The 21,000-nt window shown below is 36.2% G+C and overlaps 2 protein-coding genes across 3 annotated transcripts; one reads left to right on the top strand and one right to left on the bottom strand.

Moving 5' to 3' along the window:
* Window positions 1–11,445: 11,445 nt before the first annotated feature.
* Window positions 11,446–15,599, top strand: LOC107782501 (serine decarboxylase-like). Of its 2 annotated transcripts, none has more exons than XM_016603383.2 (6): window positions 11,446–11,583; window positions 11,872–12,197; window positions 13,327–13,558; window positions 13,685–13,878; window positions 13,967–14,103; window positions 14,796–15,599. In XM_016603383.2, exons 2-6 carry the CDS (start codon window positions 11,876–11,878, stop codon window positions 15,372–15,374), a joined length of 1,464 nt encoding a protein of 487 aa, XP_016458869.1. In that variant the 5' UTR covers window positions 11,446–11,583; window positions 11,872–11,875; the 3' UTR covers window positions 15,375–15,599. The 2 variants fall into 2 exon arrangements, with proteins under 2 accessions (XP_016458869.1, XP_016458868.1); XM_016603382.2 differs by having other exon boundaries at window positions 11,460–11,583; window positions 11,853–12,197.
* A 1,296-nt stretch (window positions 15,600–16,895) lies between these two features.
* Window positions 16,896–19,828, bottom strand: LOC107782498 (abscisic acid 8'-hydroxylase 3-like). The gene is made up of 9 exons (XM_016603379.2): window positions 19,441–19,828; window positions 18,723–19,041; window positions 18,487–18,639; window positions 18,131–18,409; window positions 17,955–18,041; window positions 17,786–17,864; window positions 17,592–17,698; window positions 17,388–17,506; window positions 16,896–17,247 (listed from the first exon to the last, which is right to left on the bottom strand). The coding sequence occupies exons 1-9, from the start codon at window positions 19,644–19,646 to the stop codon at window positions 17,157–17,159; spliced, it is 1,440 nt and encodes a 479-aa protein (XP_016458865.1). The 5' UTR covers window positions 19,647–19,828; the 3' UTR covers window positions 16,896–17,156.
* Window positions 19,829–21,000: the final 1,172 nt, after the last annotated feature.

Genomic DNA, 21,000 nt, shown 5'->3' on the forward strand with positions numbered 1-21,000 from the left:
TAATGGGCTTAATAGGACCTTTAAATAGAAAGAGATGCCTCTCTTTCTGAAGAAGTATAAAATAGAAGTTATGAGGATAATTGAAACAAGAGTGAAAGAGAATCAATCTAAAATGATCACACAGAAAGTAGCAAAAGGATTGGAAGGCTTGTTATAATTATGATCATACTTATAATGGTCGGATTTGGCTACTGTGGAAAGCATATATACAAGTCCAGATCTTGGAGGTTGGTGATCAATTCATCCATTGTATGGTGCATAACGCTACTGTTCAGCTCAGTTTACTGCTCACTGTGATTTATGCTAGCAATGAGCTGGTGCATAGACAACAACTATGGGATAAACTTACTCATATTGGCTCTCAAGTGACAACTGAGTGGCTTGTGTGTGGTGAATTCAGAAATGTACTGAATTCAGAGCATAGAATTGGTGCCCCAATTACTCAAGAAGAAACTCAAGGATTCAGGGATCTACTTGATAAACTACAGTTAACTCCTTTGAAGAGAAATGGATGGAACTTTACTTGGTGCAACAAAAGAGATGATAACTCAAAGTATACAGTAAGATTGATTGGTCCTTGGGCAATTATAAGTGGCTATTGAAATTTAGTCACGTTGAAGCTGATTTGCTCAATCCGGGAGTGTCAGATCATTCTCCAATATTTATCAAGTGTGACTCTGATGACCAACATAGGCACTTACATCCCGGACCTTTCAAATTATATAACACTGTTCTACATCCAGAGTTTAAAGTGATTGTGAAGAGGGTATGGAGACATGAAATCAGAGGGATGGTCATGTCAAGAACTTGGGTGAAACTTAAAAGATTAAAGGAAGCCTTGAGGGATCTGAACACCTGTATGACTTCATACCAACAAAAACCGACTCAATCCAAACAAAAGTTAGAGATAATACAATCTAGTATATCACTATAACTATTCTTTCAATCTCTTATTGATTAGGAAAAAGAAGAATTAATAGAAGTTGAGAAGTGGAGCAATAAGGAGGAGCAGGTTCCAAGGCAAAAGTCTAGAGCTAATTGGATACAATGTGGGAATTCAAACACTAAATACTTTCATGCTCAATGAAAGCTGCGCACAAGTACTAACTCTATCAACTTTATATATATTGATGATGGAATTAAGATCACTGATTCTATGTAGGTGGAAAATCAGTTCATATCATTCTTCACCAAGCTTATTGGGAGAGGCAACCAATATACTACTTTGTCCAAATGCTGAGGTAATAAAGCATGGTATTTTTCTATCCAGAATCCAACAACTTGACTTAATCAGAGATGTCACAGCTGAGGAAGTCATGGATGCCATTAAGTTCAGAGGGGTGGATGGTTTTCCAATTAAGTTCTTTACACAACACTAGGATGAGGTGAAAGATGATGTACTTGAAGATGTACTAGATTTTTTCAGAACTGGAAAGATGAACAGGGCCATAAACAGTACAACAATAACTCTTATTGCAAAAGTGCCTTCTCCAACACAGGTGAAGGACTACCGGCCTATAACATGTTGTGCCACCCTATATAAAATCATCAGTAAAGTTTTGTCTGACAGAACTAAGACTGTTATCAGTGACTTGGTTGGAGGATCTCAGTTTGCTTTCATTGAGGGCAGAAGTATCACTGACAATATTCTATTCACTCATGAATTGTTCAAGGGTTACACAAGGAAAGGTATTTCAGCAAGGTGTATGCTCAAGGTGGATCTTAAGAAGGCTTATGACACACTAGACTAGTACTTCTTGAAAAGACTGTTGATTGAACTTGGTTTCCCACATAAGTTTGTGTTGTGGATAATGCTGTACTGTGGGCCGGTCTTGAACCGGACCGGACCGGGCCTGCGGTCTTAACGGGCCTCACGGGCCTGGTGGGCCGGTCCTAGCGGGCTCTTAAAGCCCGAGGCGGGCTGGTCTCCTTTGGTAAGCCCATGAGCCCGGGACCGTTTAGCCCGGGATCGGCAGGCGGGCCTGGTCCGGGCCTAGCGGGCCTAACGGCTATATTTTAATTTTTTTTTAAAAAAAAAATAGCCCAATGGCCATATTTAAAAAGTAGCCGTTTGATGCTTTTTTTGACCGTTTGGTAGTTTAGAAAATGGCCATTTGGCCCCCAAACTTTATTTTAACCCCAAACTTTATATAATTACACTTTTCCCCATTTCTCAGCTATAAATACTCCCTCATTCTTTCATTTTTATTCACCAATTCATCAATATCTCTCAATCTCTCTCAATATCTCTACTACAATTACTTAATTTATTGTTGAAATTTCGTGAAAAATTGTGAAGTTGTTGAATTGAAGTTTTCAAGTGTTCAACGATTTTCAATTTTCAAGAAGTTGTTCGGCAATCCGGTAAACACGTTTCAACTCTTACGTTTTAAGAATATATTTTTGTGTGGTTTAGTTTGCATAATTATAATTAATATGGCATTTTCTTTGAAAAAAATGTTTGGTAAAGGAAAAGATAAAACCGGTGAAAGTAGTAGCCAACCAACTACCCTTCCCCCGGCTCCCCGACCTAGAAAAGATAAGCAAGTTGAAAGTAGTCGCCAACCTAGACGTCATCCTCCTTCCGTAATTCTTGATAGTGATCACCCTTGTTTTCAATTTACCGATAGTGAATTTTGCCATAATGTTGCACCAGGTGAAACATTAGATGATGAAATTATGAATGCTCTTTATCCTAATGAAACTATCTTAGAAAATAATGAGGAAAATGAGGATGATGATGAAACTCAAGCACCAGATTTAAATGATACACCTACTAGTCCTCTTAATAACCCAACTGATGCACCAACCGACTCACCTGTAGAAACTCCTACTTTTAATAGAGAACCTGCTAAACGCCTAGAAACATCATTAGTTTGGAATTTTTTTACTCAAGTAAGAGAACAAAATAAGGCTAAGTGTAAAACTTGTGGGAAATTAATGTCGCATAAATATACTGGAGACCGTAGCGGCACGGGTAGTTTGACTAGGCACATAAAAACACACTCTAGAGATAAGACTAGATTTTTACAAATGAAAGCGCAGCTAGAGGGGACAAGTGTAGATTCTGCGGTTAACCCTAGTACAGGTTCAAATCTAGTTCAACCAGGAATTAACACTGTCACCAGAGGTATTTTATATTACGATCCAAATAGAGATCGTGAAGAATTAGCAAAGATGATTACTATTATGTGATTACCTTATACTTTTGCTTCTAATCCTAATTGGGTTCATTATATTAGAAGAGTTTTTAATCTTACTTATAAAGGTTGGCCTCGCGCAACAGTTAAGAGTGATATTTATAAATTCAAACATGAATATGAACAATATTTGCGGTATTTATTTACTCATATACCTAATCGGATTTCTATTACTACTGATATTTGTAGAAGTGGTAATGATTGTGATTATCTAACTGTTAAAAGTCATTGGATAGATGATGAATGGATAATGCAAAAACACATAATTGCGTATAGAATAATTAATTCGCGTCACACAGGTAAGTTTATAGCTAACACTCTTGCAAATATTTGTAGATATTTTTGCTTTAGCGATAAAATAATGGCAATTTCTATGGATAATGCTTCTAGTAACACTAGTGCTATAGGCATGCTTACAACAACACTAAATCCTGCATTTACTAATATTTTCCATGTTAGATGTATTTGTCATATTTATCATTTAATTGTCGGTGATGGTATGCGAATTTTAAACATAGAAATTGAAAAGGTTAGAATGGCTCTTAATTGGCTTTTTTATTCAAACCGTAGAAGTAGACTTAGAGAGTATTTTAAAAAATGTGATGAATATGGCCTTAGAGAAAGAAAGGTTCCTAAACCTTTCCCGACTAGATGGAATTGTATGTACGAAAGTTTAGTAGTAGCATATGAATATAGAAACCCAATTAATGCAACGTTTAATTCTCGGGTAGGTGGTGAGGATGATGATGAAATGCTTACCACTCAAGATTGGACTAATGTTAAAATTCTTTTAGATTTTTTAGAACATTTTCAAATTGCTACAAATGCATTTTCTGGGCAATATTATCCTACTATTTCAAACTGTTTAGTTTATATTGCAGCACTATCTGATTTGTTTGTTGAATTTGGTGAGGGTGAGGACATTTATGAACTTGCTATAAATGAAATGAAACAAAAGTTTAAAAAATATTTTTTCTTATCCCTCCTATTTATGGTCTTGCTGCAATGTTAAATCCTACAATGAAATTGGGAGGTCCTCATTTTTTGTATTCAAATATTTATAAGGCTTTAGATCTTTCAAATGAGGAAGTTGCTACACTTGCAGATGAAAAATACTCAATTAAAATTAATGCTCAAACAGTTTATAATGCTTATCAACTTGCCTTAGAGCATGCTAGGCCAACTATTCCAACCCCTACTTCGTCTAGCTCACAATCGTCTAAAAGAGCTGCGGGCTTAAAAGCTCTTAAATCTTGGACGGAGTTCAGGGGTTCTCAAGGTGATAATTATGATGAAACTTCACATCTAAATGAGCTTCAAGTTTATTTGTCTCAGGGACTTGAAAAGGAGAATCCAGACGACTCTTTTGATCTTTTAGAATGGTGGAAGGCAAGGGAAAAACATTTTTCGGTTCTTACAAGGATGACTCGGGATATTTTATCAATTCAAGCTTTAACTGTTGCATCAGAGAGCACTTTTAGTCAAGCAAGACTGCAAATAGGTGATCATAGAGCGTCTATGAGGGATAGCTTGGAAAAATCAGTAATGTTTAGAGATTGGATCCGCTCAGAAAGAAGAAACTTTGGAATTGCAGAATCACAACCGGCGATAGATGAAGCTTATGAAGAAATGATAGCGGAACTTGCGGAGGATTCGGCTTCGCCCGGAAGTGGTGATGAACAAGCTTCTTTTCCACCACCACCAACGTAACCTCCTCCGAACCTTGAAGGATTTATGAGATTTGTTAGAGATAATACATAGACTAATATGTAACTTGTATTTTGGCACATCTTCCTTAGTTTTTTTTCCTTCTAATGGTGGTATTAGTACCTTGTTGTGCTCATTCCACTGGGGGAAGGAAGACTAAGAAAGATATGCCATTTTTGGTAATAAATATTATAAGACATACCCTTGAATATCTTTTCGCAATATTTCTTTGTCTTTACTTGGAATTATTTATAAGCTACAATATATACATAAGATACAATATACATACTACAAGAAAATATATAAGAGAATATATATACATAACATACAATATATACTACAAGAAAATATATAAGTAATAAGTTATAATATATATACATAACATACAATATATACTACAAGAAAATATATAAGAGAATATATATACATAACATACAATATATACTACAAGAAAATATATAAGTAATAAGTTATAATATATATACATAAGATACAATATATATACTACAAGAAAATATATAAGAGAATATATATATACATAACATACAATATATACTACAAGAAAATATATAAGTAATAAGTTATAATATATATACATAAGATACAATATATATACTACAAGAAAATATATAAGAGAATATATATACATAACATACAATATATACTACAAGAAAATATATAAGTAATAAGTTATAATATATATATACATAAGATACAATATATATACTACAAGACAATATATTATACATGACAATTTAGTGTTTTATTATTGTTTTGTTATTTTTCTTTTTCGTCAAACACTTTAATAATTAGATCTACATATATATTTTTAATATAGCCATGATACTACAAGAAATTGCCTTAAAAAAAATAATGCTAGGCCCGCGAAGCCCACAAGCCCGGCCCGTTTAGCCCAGGACCACATGGGCTTAGGCCCGTCACGGGCCGGTTCCACCCAGTGAGCCCACGAAGCCCGGGACCGCCAGAGCCCAGGCCCATGAAGCCCGGCCCATTTGGCCCACGAAGGCCCGGGCCCGGCCCAGAATACACTCTTAGTTGTGGATCATGGAATACATATCAACTACCACATACTCATTGACCCTAAATGGTGGACTTACAAAACCTTTCAAGGGACAAAGAAGAATCAGGCAAGGGGATCCAATGTCCCCCTACCTGTTTGTCCTAGCCACAGAATATTTGCAGAGGGAGTTTGTACAGCTGGCACTGAACAAGAATTTCCACTTTCATCCCATATGTAAAAAACTGGGTGTGATCTATTTGTGCTTTGCTGATGACCTTTTGATGTTTTGCAGGGCTGATCTCCCTTTTATTAGACTGCTTCAACAAGCTTTTATGAAGTTTTCAATGTCTTCAAGCTTGCAGGAAAATGCAGAAAAGAGTTCTATATATCTAGCTGGAATTTCTGCTTCTTTGAAACAGGATATTCTAGAGGAGTTGGGGTACAATGAGGGTGTTATACCCTTCAGGTACCTTGGAGTACTTTTCGCTTCTAGAAAGTTATCCATCTTACAATGATGGCCACTGGTGGAGAAATTACTGCAAGGATAAACTGTGGGATATCAAAACTGCTATCTTATTCAGGAAGGTTGTAACTCATCAAATATGTTATCTTTGGAGTACAATCCTATTGGGCTCAAATATTCCTACTACCAAAGAAGGTTCTGAAAATGATTGAAGCTATTTGTATATCATTCCTTTGGAAAGGTACATCCAGTATTTCTAAGAAAGCATTGGTGTCATGAGAGAAAATTTATATGCCTCAAGCTGCTGGGGGGCTAAATGTATTGAATCTCTATCACTGGAACAAAGTATATGTGGCTAAACATCTATGGGATATAACCATGAAGAACTATTGTCTTTGGATTCGTTGGGTTCACTCTTATTACATGAAAAATCAGATTGTTGATTTTGTGTCAATACTCAAGAATGCAGCTTGGTTTGTGAGGAAGTTACTAGGATTTAGAAGTCTTAATATAGAACTTCAGAATGTGCAAGCTGACTTGACCTCTAGATTGGCTCAACTGCAGACTCCTGGTGGAAGCTTTAGCATAAAGAAATTGTACCAGCTTCTTCATCCCCAATTCCAGAGGGTCCCTCAGAAGAGTTTGATTCTATCACCACAATTGCACCTCAGATTCAAGTTCAATTTATGGCTTGTTGCTCATGGTAGACTACCTACTGTGGATAGGTTGCAGAAAATTGGAATTCAAGTTCCTTAAACATTTGTGTTCTGTGGTTTAACTAATGAACTGTTTGAAAATTTTTTCTTTGATTGCTCATATACTAAGAGTATTTGGTCTAGGCTTCTGTCATGGCTTGGACATTCTAGGAAAATCACTACTTGGTAGGAGGAGGTACAATGGGTGACTATGTGTGCCCAAAGGAAAAATGGACATTGTTCATTTGTTTCATGTGTCTTTGGTATGATGATCTATCTGATTTGGAGGGATAGAAACAAGCTTAGGTTTCAGGGTGGGAGCACATCACAAGACAAACTTTGTGTCGAGAGATTGCAGTCCATATACACATTAGAGGAAGATTACTTCCCAGCTGGCAGAGACATCTTGCATCATTGAACTTTTTTCCATAGCATAGTTAGATTCTGATGTATTTTATTCCATGTTTGATCCTAGTTAGCTGTGATGTGTATAGGTTATTGTCATAAATAGTATAGGAGTTGATCCGCAACTTCCTGGTCTGTAAAGAACAATTTTGGTTGGATAGACTTGTTTATCAAAAAAAATTATATAGTCTATTACCTTTAGCATTCACATCAATAATAATTTATGAAAATAGTAAAGCAAGAACAACAAGAAGTAATTTAAATAAGAGAAAATTAGGAGATTTTGGATTACCTGACAGATCAAGGGGTGACTTTTAAAAGTTTACTGATGGTAGGGGTAAATTTGGACGAATAGTATAACGGTAAGGATAAATTTGATCGGATAATAAAACAGATGTTAAATATATGAAAAAGGGTCAACTATATCCCCGTACTATTAGAAAAGGTTTAAATGTACCCCTTGTTATACTTTGAGTCCATATATACCCCTGTCATTATTGTTGGTTCAAATTACCCCTTTTCCGTTAAGTTTGTCCAAAGTGGACACCCAATCCTGCGTGGCACTGACACTTGATGAGGTGGATTCCACATGGCTTGCCACCTCAATGCCCTTAACCCATTTTACCCCTCCCTTCTATTTTTTTTCTACCACTAAAATATCCTTCCTTTCCACCACTATTGCTACGATTACCGGTACCATAAAATATTATATTTTAAATTTTAGTCTTTTATATATGAACTAGGGGCGCTGATATGGCATGTCATGTGGCATCCACCTCATTAAATATCAGTGTCATATAGGATTGGATGTCCACCTTGGACAAACTTAAAGAAGAAGAGTAGATTTGAACCAATAGTATTACGGCAGGGGTATATTTGGATCCAAAGTATAACGAATGATATATTTAAATCTTTTCTCATAGTACAGGGATATATTTGGTCTTTTTCGTTAAATATAACAATATCCAAAAGTAAAAGGGGTATATTTGGCCCTTTTCCCTAAAATTAAAGCGTTATAATTAAAATTTAAGAAAACATAATGACTACAGAAGCAATTTGCAATCTGCATGGGGGCCATAGATTTGACATAAATTTGTTCCAATTTGCAATCTGCAGGACGAAGACGGAATACCTCGAGTGCAAATTTGGAGTTGAGCCGACGGAAGCGGGAGTTGAAGTGAGGCTTGACTCTCAAGTCATTCCCAAGAAAGGTAGTTTCAAGTAACTTAGATCGGTTATTCAGGGGATCGGGGAGATTGACGAGGATGTCACACACCGTATAGGGGTGGGGTGGACGAAGTGGAGGTTAGCGTCGGGAGTCTTGTGTGACAAGAAAGTGCCACCGTTACTAAAAGGTAAGTTTTATAGAGCAGTGGTTAGGCCTGCCATGTTGTATGGAACTGAATGTTGGCCGGTAAAGAACTCACACACCCAGAAGATGAAAGTAGCAGAGATGAGGATGTTGAGGTGGATGTGCGGGCATACAAGGATGGATAAGATTAGGAATGCAGATATTCGAGAGAAGGTGGGTGTGGCCCCCATGGAGGACAAGATGCGGGAAGTAAGACTCAGATGGTTCGGGCACATTCAGAGGAGGAGCACTGATGCACCAGTGAGGAGGTGTGAGCGACTGGCTGTAGTGGGCACGCGGAGAGGTAGAGGGAGACCTAAGAAGTATTGGGGAGAGGTGATCAGACAGGACATGGCGCGACTTAGGATTACTGAGGACATGGCCCTTGATAGGGAATTATGGAGGTCGAGCATTAAGGTTGTAGGTTAGGGGAGAGTGTGAATATTTCTACAGCACAATAGAGGGAGACTATCTAGTTAGGAGTTAGACTAGGAATGTCATTGGTCGTCTATTGATGCAGGGCTGTACCTTCTAGTTGTACTATACCAGCCATCTATTTCGTATTTCGTATTTCGTATCCTGTATTTCATATTTCATATCTCTTATATATTGTTGTTATTTTTATTACGCATTTTTATGGTACTAATATATCATCTCCTATTGCTTTTTTGAGCCGAGGGTCTCCTGGAAACAGCCTCTCTACCCTTCGGGGTAGGGGTAAGGTCTGCGTACATATTACCCTCCCCAGACCCCACTTGTGGGATTATACTGGGTCGTTGTTGTTGTTGTTGTTGTTGTTGTTGCTACGTATATTTTATATCAAATCAAGAAGATGGGTCATAGGAGAAAGTGCCAGTCAAGTGGTCCTATACAATTCAGATTTTTTCACATGATAGATAAACTGCACTTATCTCTTTTGTCACCTTTTGCTGCTTACCCTACCGAATCTTTGGAATCCAATTGCTCTTGCATCATTGGTTGTGATACGTATCTTTTTCCCTCTTTTTTTTTTTTAAAGTTTAAATATAATATCTTGAAAAATTTGGGGCCTACCTCGTTGATTCCTCTTTTTCGACTATGCAACTATGTGTTTGTTTTTCCATTTTAACTTAAACTTATCATTCTACCCTTAATGAAAAGTTTTCATAATCATACAAATATTCTGGTCCTCTTTTAAACTTGTTTAGGACCACAAATTTCAAAAGTTTTCATTTTTCTTAAAATTCGTGTCCAGTCAAACAGGTTCACATAAGTTGGAACGGAAGGAGTAATAGGAATTAATCTAATTAAACGGTAGAGTTTCGAACTAGAATTGTGACTGCTTAATCATGAAGGAACGTTCTCATTTTCTTTACTTCTAATTTCTGAATGAAAAGGTCACCATTAGTTCACCACAAATTTATCACAATTTGTTTTATAAATTTGTGGTGGAGAAAATCAAGTTCAAAGAATCTATTTGTGTTCAAACGTGAATTTGAAGATGTAACTATTGTTGTGCAGGAAAGGCTAAATTGAATTTGAAGTTGCATTCACGTTGCCGGAATGAACTATGTTTAAATGCAACTATGAATCTATAATCATATATAGCTAGAGAGGATTTCCCTAAGAAATAGAGAAGAAGTTAATGTGTTGGTTCTCTTTTGTGTCTTTTTAATTGATTCTCTTGTCAGTTCAAAATCAAATTGGTTCAGTTTTTTTCTTCTTCTACAGAAATGAACTCGTGATTTTTTTTTTTGGGGGGAGGGGGGTGGTTAAACCTTATACTAGTCTTAACTGTGTTCTTTAAGAAAACAATAGGGAATGTTTTGTTTTATATTAGTCTTCTTGATTTAGCTAGTGTGATTTAATTAAGGTTAATTAACAATAATTATTCGTTGGTTTCTTTTTCTAATAGTATCTAACTAGTACTAGTAGATTCCTTTGAAACCAATTAATCTGAAAATTTTTGTGCCATCCCATAGCGTTTTTTTGTTTTTTGTTTAGACAATAAAAAATTGTCTGTTCGGACTCTCAAGGGGCACCAATTTCTAAAAGGCAAATTAACATAATAAAACTCGTTTTTATTCTTTTAATATATCCTAAACTTCTAACATATATATCTACTAACCACAATTACAAGCATTCACTCAAATCATTTTCACTTAAACTCAAAAAGAGTTATTCATAAACAGGATATAGATAATAAAGTGGAAGACTCCTCTGTTCATTTCAAATTATTTCACGAGAAGTAAATCTTGTCCTAAAGAACTCGAGGAGTGAACATAGATTTTGTTTGAAAAGCTTGATAATATTTAGGGATTATTTCAAATAGGTGGTTGCTATCAAATTGCCCATTATTTCAATTTCAAACTTGAAATATAGATTTAGAGAGGTTTTTCAAGATTTTACTCACAAAATTTTAATTATTTTTTCATATCCAAATACACTTTCAATTTCCAAATATGCTTTTCCAACACCAACTTCAAATATTATATTTTCTCAAATATCAGTTAATACTACGTCTAAGCGCCTAGTAAAGTCATTATGATTCCATGAGGGAGTTCCGATCTTAAAAAAATACTACGAGGGACTGATCAGTAAATATAAGAAAAAGACTAAAAATGAAAAGAAATATTCAGTTATTAGGCTATAAATACAAAACCATATTTGCTCCTTTTTCCTCTCTCCGCAAAATCAACTCATCCGATCATTACTCAGCCGATACTGCAGGTCTTCCTATACAATAATCTCTCCTAATTCAGGTAAAACCATACATTTACCCACTAATTCCTATTTTTTCGCATTTATATTCATACATTGCGGAAGAAAATAAAAGCGCAAATTTCTTTTTATTAATATGAGAATCTGTAATAAAGGTGCAAAATAATCAGTTAGAGAATTGAGATCCATATGTATTTTCGGTGAATTTCTGTATTAAAAGTTTCTAATTTATTTGATTTGATCTGTAACTAATTTTGTATACAATTAAAAAAATTGACGATTTGATAAAATTTTACTAAAATGGAAGCAGTGATTGTTGATTCGAACAGAGCTATGGTAGGAGCAAGTGCAGTAATCGAATCGGTCAGCTCCGCTGTGATCGGAAAAGAGGTGGCAGCGGACAGTCAATTTGATCTGACGGCTGTGGCGGAGCCGGTGCCGGCAGTAGTGAAATCGGAGGATGTAGATGGCGCGGTTAATGATGGTGAGGAGCAGAAGAGGGAGATTGTGTTAGGGAGGAACATACATACAACGTGCTTAGCTGTTACGGAACCTGATGCTGATGATGAATCTACCGGTGATAAGGAAGCCTATATGGCTAGTGTTTTGGCTCGGTATCGGAAGACTCTTACTGATCGAACTAAGTACCATTTAGGTATCGTGTTCATTTTAATTTTGAATTGTGACACGTGATTTTGATTTCTTTGTAGAGGCGAATCCAAGATTTTGACTTTATAGGTTTGAGTTTGAAATTCTACGACAGTCCATTGGATTTACTGGTCCATAAAGGGAATTATAGATTTTCTTAGGTTGGCTTTAGATATTTCTTTTTTTGACAAATGTTGCTACTATGGCCAGTTTAGCTTTCTAAATTGGTTTCATATATATTAGGAATGGTATCTCTAGCGCGAACTTTTGTCTATCTGTTATTGGTTAATCCCCCTTAAAACGGGAGAGACTAGGGGATATAGCTCCAATGTGAATGTTATGACTTACTATTATGTTTCCTTTTTGGGCAATTTTTTTTTGGTTTAGAATTTTGATAATTTACTCTTCGGGCTTAAAAGTAGCACTTTTCTGAGATACTGAGTTTGAAATTGGCAAACTTATGGCTATTGCTTTTGGCCTCGACTAATTAAGCTGTCCAGTTTGTTGCATTGGAAAGTTGTAACGAATAGCTAAATATTTTTCTTTGCTATTATTTTCATTGGGGACAACATGAAAAGAACATGCCTATTTATGGCAAAAGAAGCAGACTGGTAAAGTTGAACAAAAGATTGGTCTTGCATGAGCGTGAGATTAGGTTGAGGACACAGTTTTACCATCACATAGCAAGTAATTTGGGGGGGGGGGGGTATTGATGCTATTGTATTGGATGAAATCATTGGGTGGTTATTTAATATAAGGTGTTTCTGATAGTCTTATCTATATCTTCACCTAAGTTTGATATAGTTTTTCCTCCTTTTGGGAGGTAAACACAATTTAGAATGGCTTCTGTCTTTCTTTTTAATAGCTATATGTGTTGTCTTATTTGCTGTTGATTAAAGTTTGATTTCGGGTTGTTTTTAGCATTACGAACTACCGTACTGATGTTATTTTTGGTAATGAATATAGATATAGTATTGAAATTAGCCAACAGTATAGATATAGTATTGAAATTAGCCAACAGTATGTCCCAGTGGGTGGGTGGACTAGTCCAGTTTACAACATCCTTGACTACTTTCATTGCATTCCAGGTGTAAAAAGATATTTGCCTTATTATCTCAGATTGCTGATTTTCGCAGGGTATCCATATAATTTGGACTTCGATTATGGTGCACTCACACAGTTGCAGCATTTTTCCATCAATAACTTGGGGGATCCATTCATTGAGAGTAACTATGGTGTGCACTCAAGGCAGTTTGAAGTTGGGGTTTTGGACTGGTTTGCACGCCTCTGGGAAATAGAGAAGAATGAATATTGGGGATACATCACAAACTGTGGAACTGAAGGAAATCTTCATGGAATCCTTGTTGGGTTAGTATAATTTTAAATTTTTTCCTTTGGAAGGCGGAAGCATTAGGTTACTGGTGAAGAGGTGATCTCCCACCTTTTTCCTCTCTTTTTTCTAATTCTAAGGAAAATACTGTCGTAATAATGCAGGAGAGAAGTATTTCCTGAAGGAATTTTGTATGCTTCGAAGGAGTCTCATTATTCTGTTTTTAAAGCAGCACGAATGTATAGAATGGAATGTGTGAAGGTTGACACTCTACTAACTGGTGAAATAGATTGTGCAGACTTAAAAGTTAAGCTACTAGCAAACAAGGACAAACCTGCAATCCTCAATGTCAACATCGGTACTCTCTTACCCTTTCACTGTCTGAGATATTCCCTAAATGCAGCAACTGCGTAGCTTCCTAATGTGCCATCTTTTTTGGTTGGCAGGAACTACTGTGAAAGGAGCCGTCGATGATCTTGATCTTGTCATAAAAACCCTTGAAGAGTGTGGGTTTTCACAAGATCGGTTTTATATCCACTGTGACGGGGCTCTCTTTGGTCTTATGATGCCATTTGTCAAGCGTGTAAGTAATTTGTTTATCCGGCTGTTTTAATTGTTTAACTTCTCCTTGCATTTCTTAAACTAGCCTATGTGAAGTGTATGTGAAAATACTTGGCTATTGTTAGCGAATCAGGAGTTTATGAGGTACTCTTGTGTAATTGAAAATGTGAAAAGTTGCTGCCTTTGCCACTTGCAATAGGCAGAAGGTTAAAAGTCAAATTCGTTCTCTGTAACCATTTCTTTTGGAACTAAAGGGGGAAAAGATGAAGAGAAGCAGAATTCATTTCTTTTGCTGATTAGAAGGACTAAAAGTATCTTTTTTCCAGTCCTGTTGGCAGTAGGTGTTCCTTATGTGGATACTTCTTCACAGTAAAAAACAAAAAAAGATGAAATAGATTCTGTATGCAGATCTACAGTCCTGTTGGTGGTGTTTATATTCCTTTTTTCTTTTGACAAGTATTAACGTGCGTCACGTGGTAACTTCTTCAAACCAAAAAAGAGATTCTGCAAGCAGAGACCATCCACCGCCACAGCGCTTTTATGAAACATAAAATTAATTATTATCTTTTTTTACTCCTACGTACCATTTTATGGAACAATAAATTTAAAATTTAAATTCTTAGAAAAGGAAGAAACCAAAAAGAAGATTTTTTTTTGTAGGTAATGCTATTGTTTCAGTGTTTGCCTCTTAAGTGATATTGTGAATATGTACAGGCACCGCAGGTTACTTTCAAAAAGCCAATTGGTAGTGTGAGCGTCTCTGGTCACAAGTTTGTGGGATGTCCAATGCCATGCGGTGTTCAACTGACTAGGTTGGAGCACATTAATGCCCTTTCTAGGAACGTGGAGTACCTTGCTTCAAGGGACGCCACTATCATGGGAAGTCGGAATGGGCATGCTCCACTTTTCCTTTGGTGCACCCTGAACAGAAAAGGGTACAAGGGATTCCAGAAAGAAGTCCAGAAGTGCCTAAGGAATGCTCATTACTTAAAAGATCGCCTTATAGGAGCTGGAATCAGTGGTATGCTGAATGAACTGAGCAGCACAGTTGTTTTTGAGCGACCTAAAGATGAGGAATTTGTTCGCAAGTGGCAACTTGCTTGTGAAAGAAATATGTCACATGTTGTCGTAATGCCTAGTGTCACAGTCGAAAAGCTGGATGACTTCTTGGACGAGTTAGTTAAAGCACGATCAATCTGGTACAAGGATGAAAACGTCAACCCTCCTTGTCTAGCTGCAGATATTGGGAGTCGAAACTGTTGCTGCCCTCAGCACAGAGGATGTAATTCTTAGATAGAGATGCTATAGGTTTCTCATTGTTTCTGTAGGAAACATTAGAGCCATTGTAGCACTGATGTTTGAATTAGAGAAGCTATTAGTTTCTCGTTGTTTCTATAGGAAACCTTAGATTCATTGTACAAGTGATGTTTGAATTGTGACTTGGAGTCATAGAAGTGTATTGTTGTGGCCCTTTTGCTTCTGCAAAAATGTGTTATCATAAGGAAGGATTTTCCAAAATTTTGTGGCAGCTTTGTGAATCTTTTGTGCTCTCCATTTTCTCAGTCAGCTGCCTTTGATATGAAAAAGGGGAACTCCTAGCCATAGCAAAATTGAGAAAAAATGTTGACGAGAATTCAGATGACTCGGAAGAAAGTTATGGTAGCATTTGTGCAAAATTTTTTAAGATTGGATGTAGTGTACTAGTCTTGTTCGGTTATGGAACTGGCAGAAAAATCACGTCAACAGTTATGACTTCAATATTGTTGAAGCAAAATAATTCCTATCATATTATTGGATGTAAGCATTCTGCCCATGAAGAGGGGTTGATGGATTGAGCCTGTGTGTTTCTTTCTTTCTATTTCTGGGGGCAGGTGAACCCCCCCCCCCCCCCACCCCCACCCCACCCCACACACACACAAAAAAAAAAATGAACGAAACAACTGATCAAGTTAATTTCTATAGCAGATAACCATTTGCTTTTTCTTTTGTTTTTGTTCCTGTTTCTGGTTTTTTATCCCCTTTAGAGGTTGAGGACTGCATGTATATTCGTGATATCTTTAGACATCGTTAGAAGAGTTATGCAGTAGAGGGGCATAGTGCCTAGAGCAAGGTGCGGTAATATATGTACGAGGTGCAGGCAGATTATGAAATCTGACAATGACAACGTTAAACTCAATGGGGGATAAAGTTAATGGTTGTTTAGATTGTGGTGTTAGATTCTAGTTCTACAATACAATAAGGATTATCATGATTGTAGTATTTTCATTGTCATGGAAACTCTATATGTGAGAAATGTAATGCTTCTTCTAGAAGTAGTATTTTTATTGTGGAGGTACAATTTCTTCGGTTGCAAACAGAATCTAAACTCTCTTTTTACAATTTCTCAATCTCATTGAATCCGCAAACTATTATACTGTCGCCTATATGTTGTTTGGCTGAGGAATATCCAGGAAGTGCGTGGAAAGAAATCATGGAAGTTAATACAGAAACATCAGGTTAAGGTTGAAAGGATGTATACTATTCGATTTTTTTCCCATTTTCTTCTCCTTTTTTTTCTGTAGTTACAGTCATCTTCTTTTCTTGATAGCAGGTGGCTATAAGAGAGTAATTACTATGCACATTTAGACTTTTTCTTGGCTCTTTGACCAGGAAATTCTAACGTCCAGTAAGTTTTCGAGCTATGCATCTGAGTTAAATGTATCACATTCAGTGGTAGAATAGGAGGACCAAGGGTTGATTGTAACAATCTCCTGCCATATACCAGCCACCCCTCTCGACGAGAAAAGAAGAACATGAAAGAGGACGCAGAACAAAATCAGCAAAGTACTTGCTTTGAGCTTTAAAATATACCACTTTGTTAGATTACCATTTTTTTATCATCATCAAAGAGTTTCATACCTTATCTTGCAATTTAACAATGGATCTTTAGGAACTATTCCAACTTCTTGGTTACTAATTGGTTCAACTGGAACCAGGAGTTAGCACCTTTTCCTTATTTCTGCTGTTACATTCTCCTATAAATCTGAAAATACTGTCTTTTCCTCTTTTTAATACAATGTAAAAGAAAGACATTATCTAAAGTGTCTCAACCATGACGGGATACTTGTTCTTCGGCATCCTGACAAGTGTTGGCTGAACAGAATCGTCTGTGTCTAAAGGTGTCCATCTGCAACAGAGAAAACTCTTCAAATTAGAAACACGGCTTATCAGCAGGAACTAGAGAAAATTTCAAAAGGACCGACTGGTTTTCTTTATTTTCCTTTTTCTTGTTTGGTTCTAGTTCTTTCCTATGTATGTTTTTCTTACTTGTATCTGCAGACAAGATGATGAAGGAAAACAGAAATTTCCAGTTTGGCGAGGTTGATTCCAGGACACATTCGTGGTCCGCTTCCAAATCCAAGGAAGCTGAAAGGTTTTAGAGGCCCCTGCAGAGAATCCAACAAGTTACTTTTGTTATAAAATCTCAGGGGTTGAATAGAAGGAGCCTGCTTATTATTTTGGAAAACTTACATCAAATCTAGAAGGATCAAACTTCTCAGGATTAACAAAAATCTTGGGGTCGCGGTGGATAGACACTACATCCAAGTTAAGAGACCATCCCTTCTTGATTTTGAATCCTGAGAATGGTTAAAAGATTTATTTTAGCTCTGTATATTATAGCAGGAAATGTAACAAAATCCAGGTATGAGAAAGCTGACAGTTACCATCAATTTCAAAATCCATTGCTGCTTTTCTTGAAAACCAAGGCAGGATTGTTGCCATTCTAAGAGTTTCACTTATTACCTGAACATTGAAAGATCAACAAAAAGAAAACTTATTTTTTGAATTTCAGGGATGAAAAGAAGCTGAATTTATGACTAGTATGCAGCTCACTTTGGCGGTGTAAGGCATATTGTTGACTTCAGACCAGGCAAGATCTAATGTGCCTTGTTTTCGAGCTTGAATTTCTCTATGTTCCTCCTGCAAATAAAAGATTCAAGTTAGTATAATCTAATTTCAGAAAGTTAAAGGTTGCTCTTTTTCCCCGTGTTAGGTTCAATAAGAGTTACCCTTAATCGTTCCAATACAACAGGATTTTCTTGAATATATTTGACGAGCCATGTCAAAGCAGCAGTTGTAGTATCATGTCCTGCAACTAGCAGTGTTAATATGTTATCCTTCAGTTGTTTATCGGTGAGTTTATCATCATCATCATCATCATCATCTCCTTCTGATGCATCTTTGCCATGCTTCTTTACCAGGGATTGCAAGAAATCTTGTTTCAAGCTTTTCCCACTTCTCCGTTGGTCAATTATCGAGTCTAACAGAGCATACATTCGATCACGAGCCTGTAATTTACAAATAGTCATCTCATTAGTTTGTCCATCAATCCTAATCTGCATATACTGTTGAAAAATGTTGTTACCTGAATGCCACGATAAAATGCAGTTCCCGGGACCTTAAAGGGTAAGGAAGAAAAAGAGGCAGAAATAATCTTGAAATTGGTTCGAAATTTCTCTTGTTCCTGACCAGTTGGATCTAAGCTCATTATCATATTGCCTATCACCTTGAGTGTGAACTGAAAAACATAATCCAACAGGTTGAAACAATGCCTCTAAATCAAAAACCAAACTCTATAATAAAATTATCAAAAGACTTAACTGTGGAAGCTTCTTCAAGAACCAAGACTTTTCTTCCAGACCACTGATCCAATGTTTCAATAGCTAAGCTGTTGATAAATTGAAAATACTTCTTAAGTCCATCAAGTGAAAGTGGTTCAGCAATTACTTTTCGGAGTCTCTTGTGCGACTCTCCCGTCTGTTGGAGCAAGCTAGTAGGTCCAAGTACTTGCTGTCCTGTGTAGAAAAGGTTTAAGCTCACCATTCCATCTTTTCCTGTCAACAAGATTTTACTTGCTTCTCTTCCAGCCATGAATACAGTGTACCTTCCCAATACATAACTCTTGAACACCTTCCCATACCTATAAACAAAACCATGCTACAATCATTATTTCAATCACGCGCCAAACCATGATACAGTCAGTCAGTGGTGAAGCCAGAAATTTCCCAAAGGTGTTCAGACTTGAAAGAAGTAAACAAATTTCCCGACCAAGGGTGTTCAATATATGCAGTGACGAAGTGACCACCCTTAGCAAAAGGCCGCTTCGCCCCTGCAGTCAGTGGATTAAAGTGAGTATTTCAATAACATAGAGCATTTAAAGAATTTTCTTTCACCTTCCCGAGTAAGATTATAAATTCTTTCCACAATGCAAGTGATTGAGTTCTTTCTAAACGTAGCACATTATTACGATTCCCTGGAGAAAATGACAATTCTAGAGAGCTAGATAGATAATACGAAAATGATCATATGTTGGCCTTACAGTTTCTGTCTCTTGTTAATGAAGCTGTATATACCAGCACGGCTTGAGAATTCAGATATGAAAGACAAGCTCTCTCCAATAATAGGCCATCCCAGGGTACCTGGAATTGCTTCCATTTCTTTTGGAGAATCCCTTGTTTTCAGTAAGACTGCTAAAACTAGTAAAACCAAAACTACCACAATCACCATTAACATGATTAGTTCCATTCTTGAATGTGTTGAAGCTGCAAACAATGATGAATTTATATGTGATATTGTGATGATCTCAAGAATGTTGTGTTAACAGCTTTAATATAAACTGATTCCTTGTTGGGATAAGACAACTTGACCCTATTGAATATATTATGTGTCCATTGGTATGAGATGGTTTCTAAGACAAGGGTCCAAATGGATTTACTATTAATTTCTAATTCCTACAATTATTAATACTAATGCAAAATAAAGTTTGTGGAGTCACAATTTCTTCTAGCTAGGCTTTGTTTAATGTCAAGAAAATAAGAGAGTCAAATTATTCTACTAACAGAAAAAGGTAAGTTCAAGGAAATGAAGAGAGAAAAAAATCTTTATCTTCATTTACAATTTGTAGAAAGTTGGGATAATACATGGAATTAAATACGAAAGATAAAATGCTTAACAGTGAATCAAAACTACTTTACTCAAAGATTTCAGTTATATACTATTAACAGTGAAAACATTTTTTAACTATTAATGTAGTTTAAATGTCATATTTACCAGGTTATCGATTAATGTTTTATTATTAAGATTTACCTGTCTAATTATTTCTTACACTACTTTGTAAATATTTCTTACACTATTAGTGCATATAACTTAAACTCCTTTACTTATAATCGATTAATTAGGACCGGATGCTCAAACTATGTAACAATAAACATTTCTGATGATAAAGGATAATTCAAGACCAACTTGAATTTGATTCAGATTTTACTCGACAAGATAAATGAAATAGTTTTAAGGCATAAATTGGTTGACACTTCAATTTTGAAATATTCTGCAAGGAGAAACCATCTCGCTGTTTTTCCTATTGGAATTACGTCAAGTTTAACTTAGTTGGTGTCAACATTCTTGTCTAATCACATCTGCTTGACATATGGAAGTGATTAATTGATCTTCGAATTGGTTGATACTTAGATTTTTCTATTAGGCTATATCTAAGGAAGACCACTAATCAATGGTGTTTCTGTTGAAATTATGCCAAGTTTAACTTGGATGGTGTAAACATTCTTGTCTAATTAGAGCTACTTGATTGATTAATTAATCTTTTGAAGCAATGCAACAATGGATTCTGGCGTGGAAATCATTGCTACCGCCTATGAGTATATGGCATCTTCTTCTGTAATAATGTCAAAATAGATTCATTGTAAAATCAATAGGAATACATCCACTAATTTACTTTGATAAGCTAAAGTTGTCAAACTTCTTTTATGGGATGGTTGAGTTGACTTTGGCGTGTGCACCAGCCCAACAATGCTTCCAACTTTGGATCATTGTTTCATTGACATACTCCATTTTTCCTCTCACAAACAAGACTAGACAGAAAAAG

This window comes from Nicotiana tabacum, chromosome 16 (assembly GCF_000715075.1).
Source record: "Nicotiana tabacum cultivar K326 chromosome 16, ASM71507v2, whole genome shotgun sequence".
Taxonomy (NCBI): Eukaryota; Viridiplantae; Streptophyta; class Magnoliopsida; order Solanales; family Solanaceae; genus Nicotiana; species Nicotiana tabacum.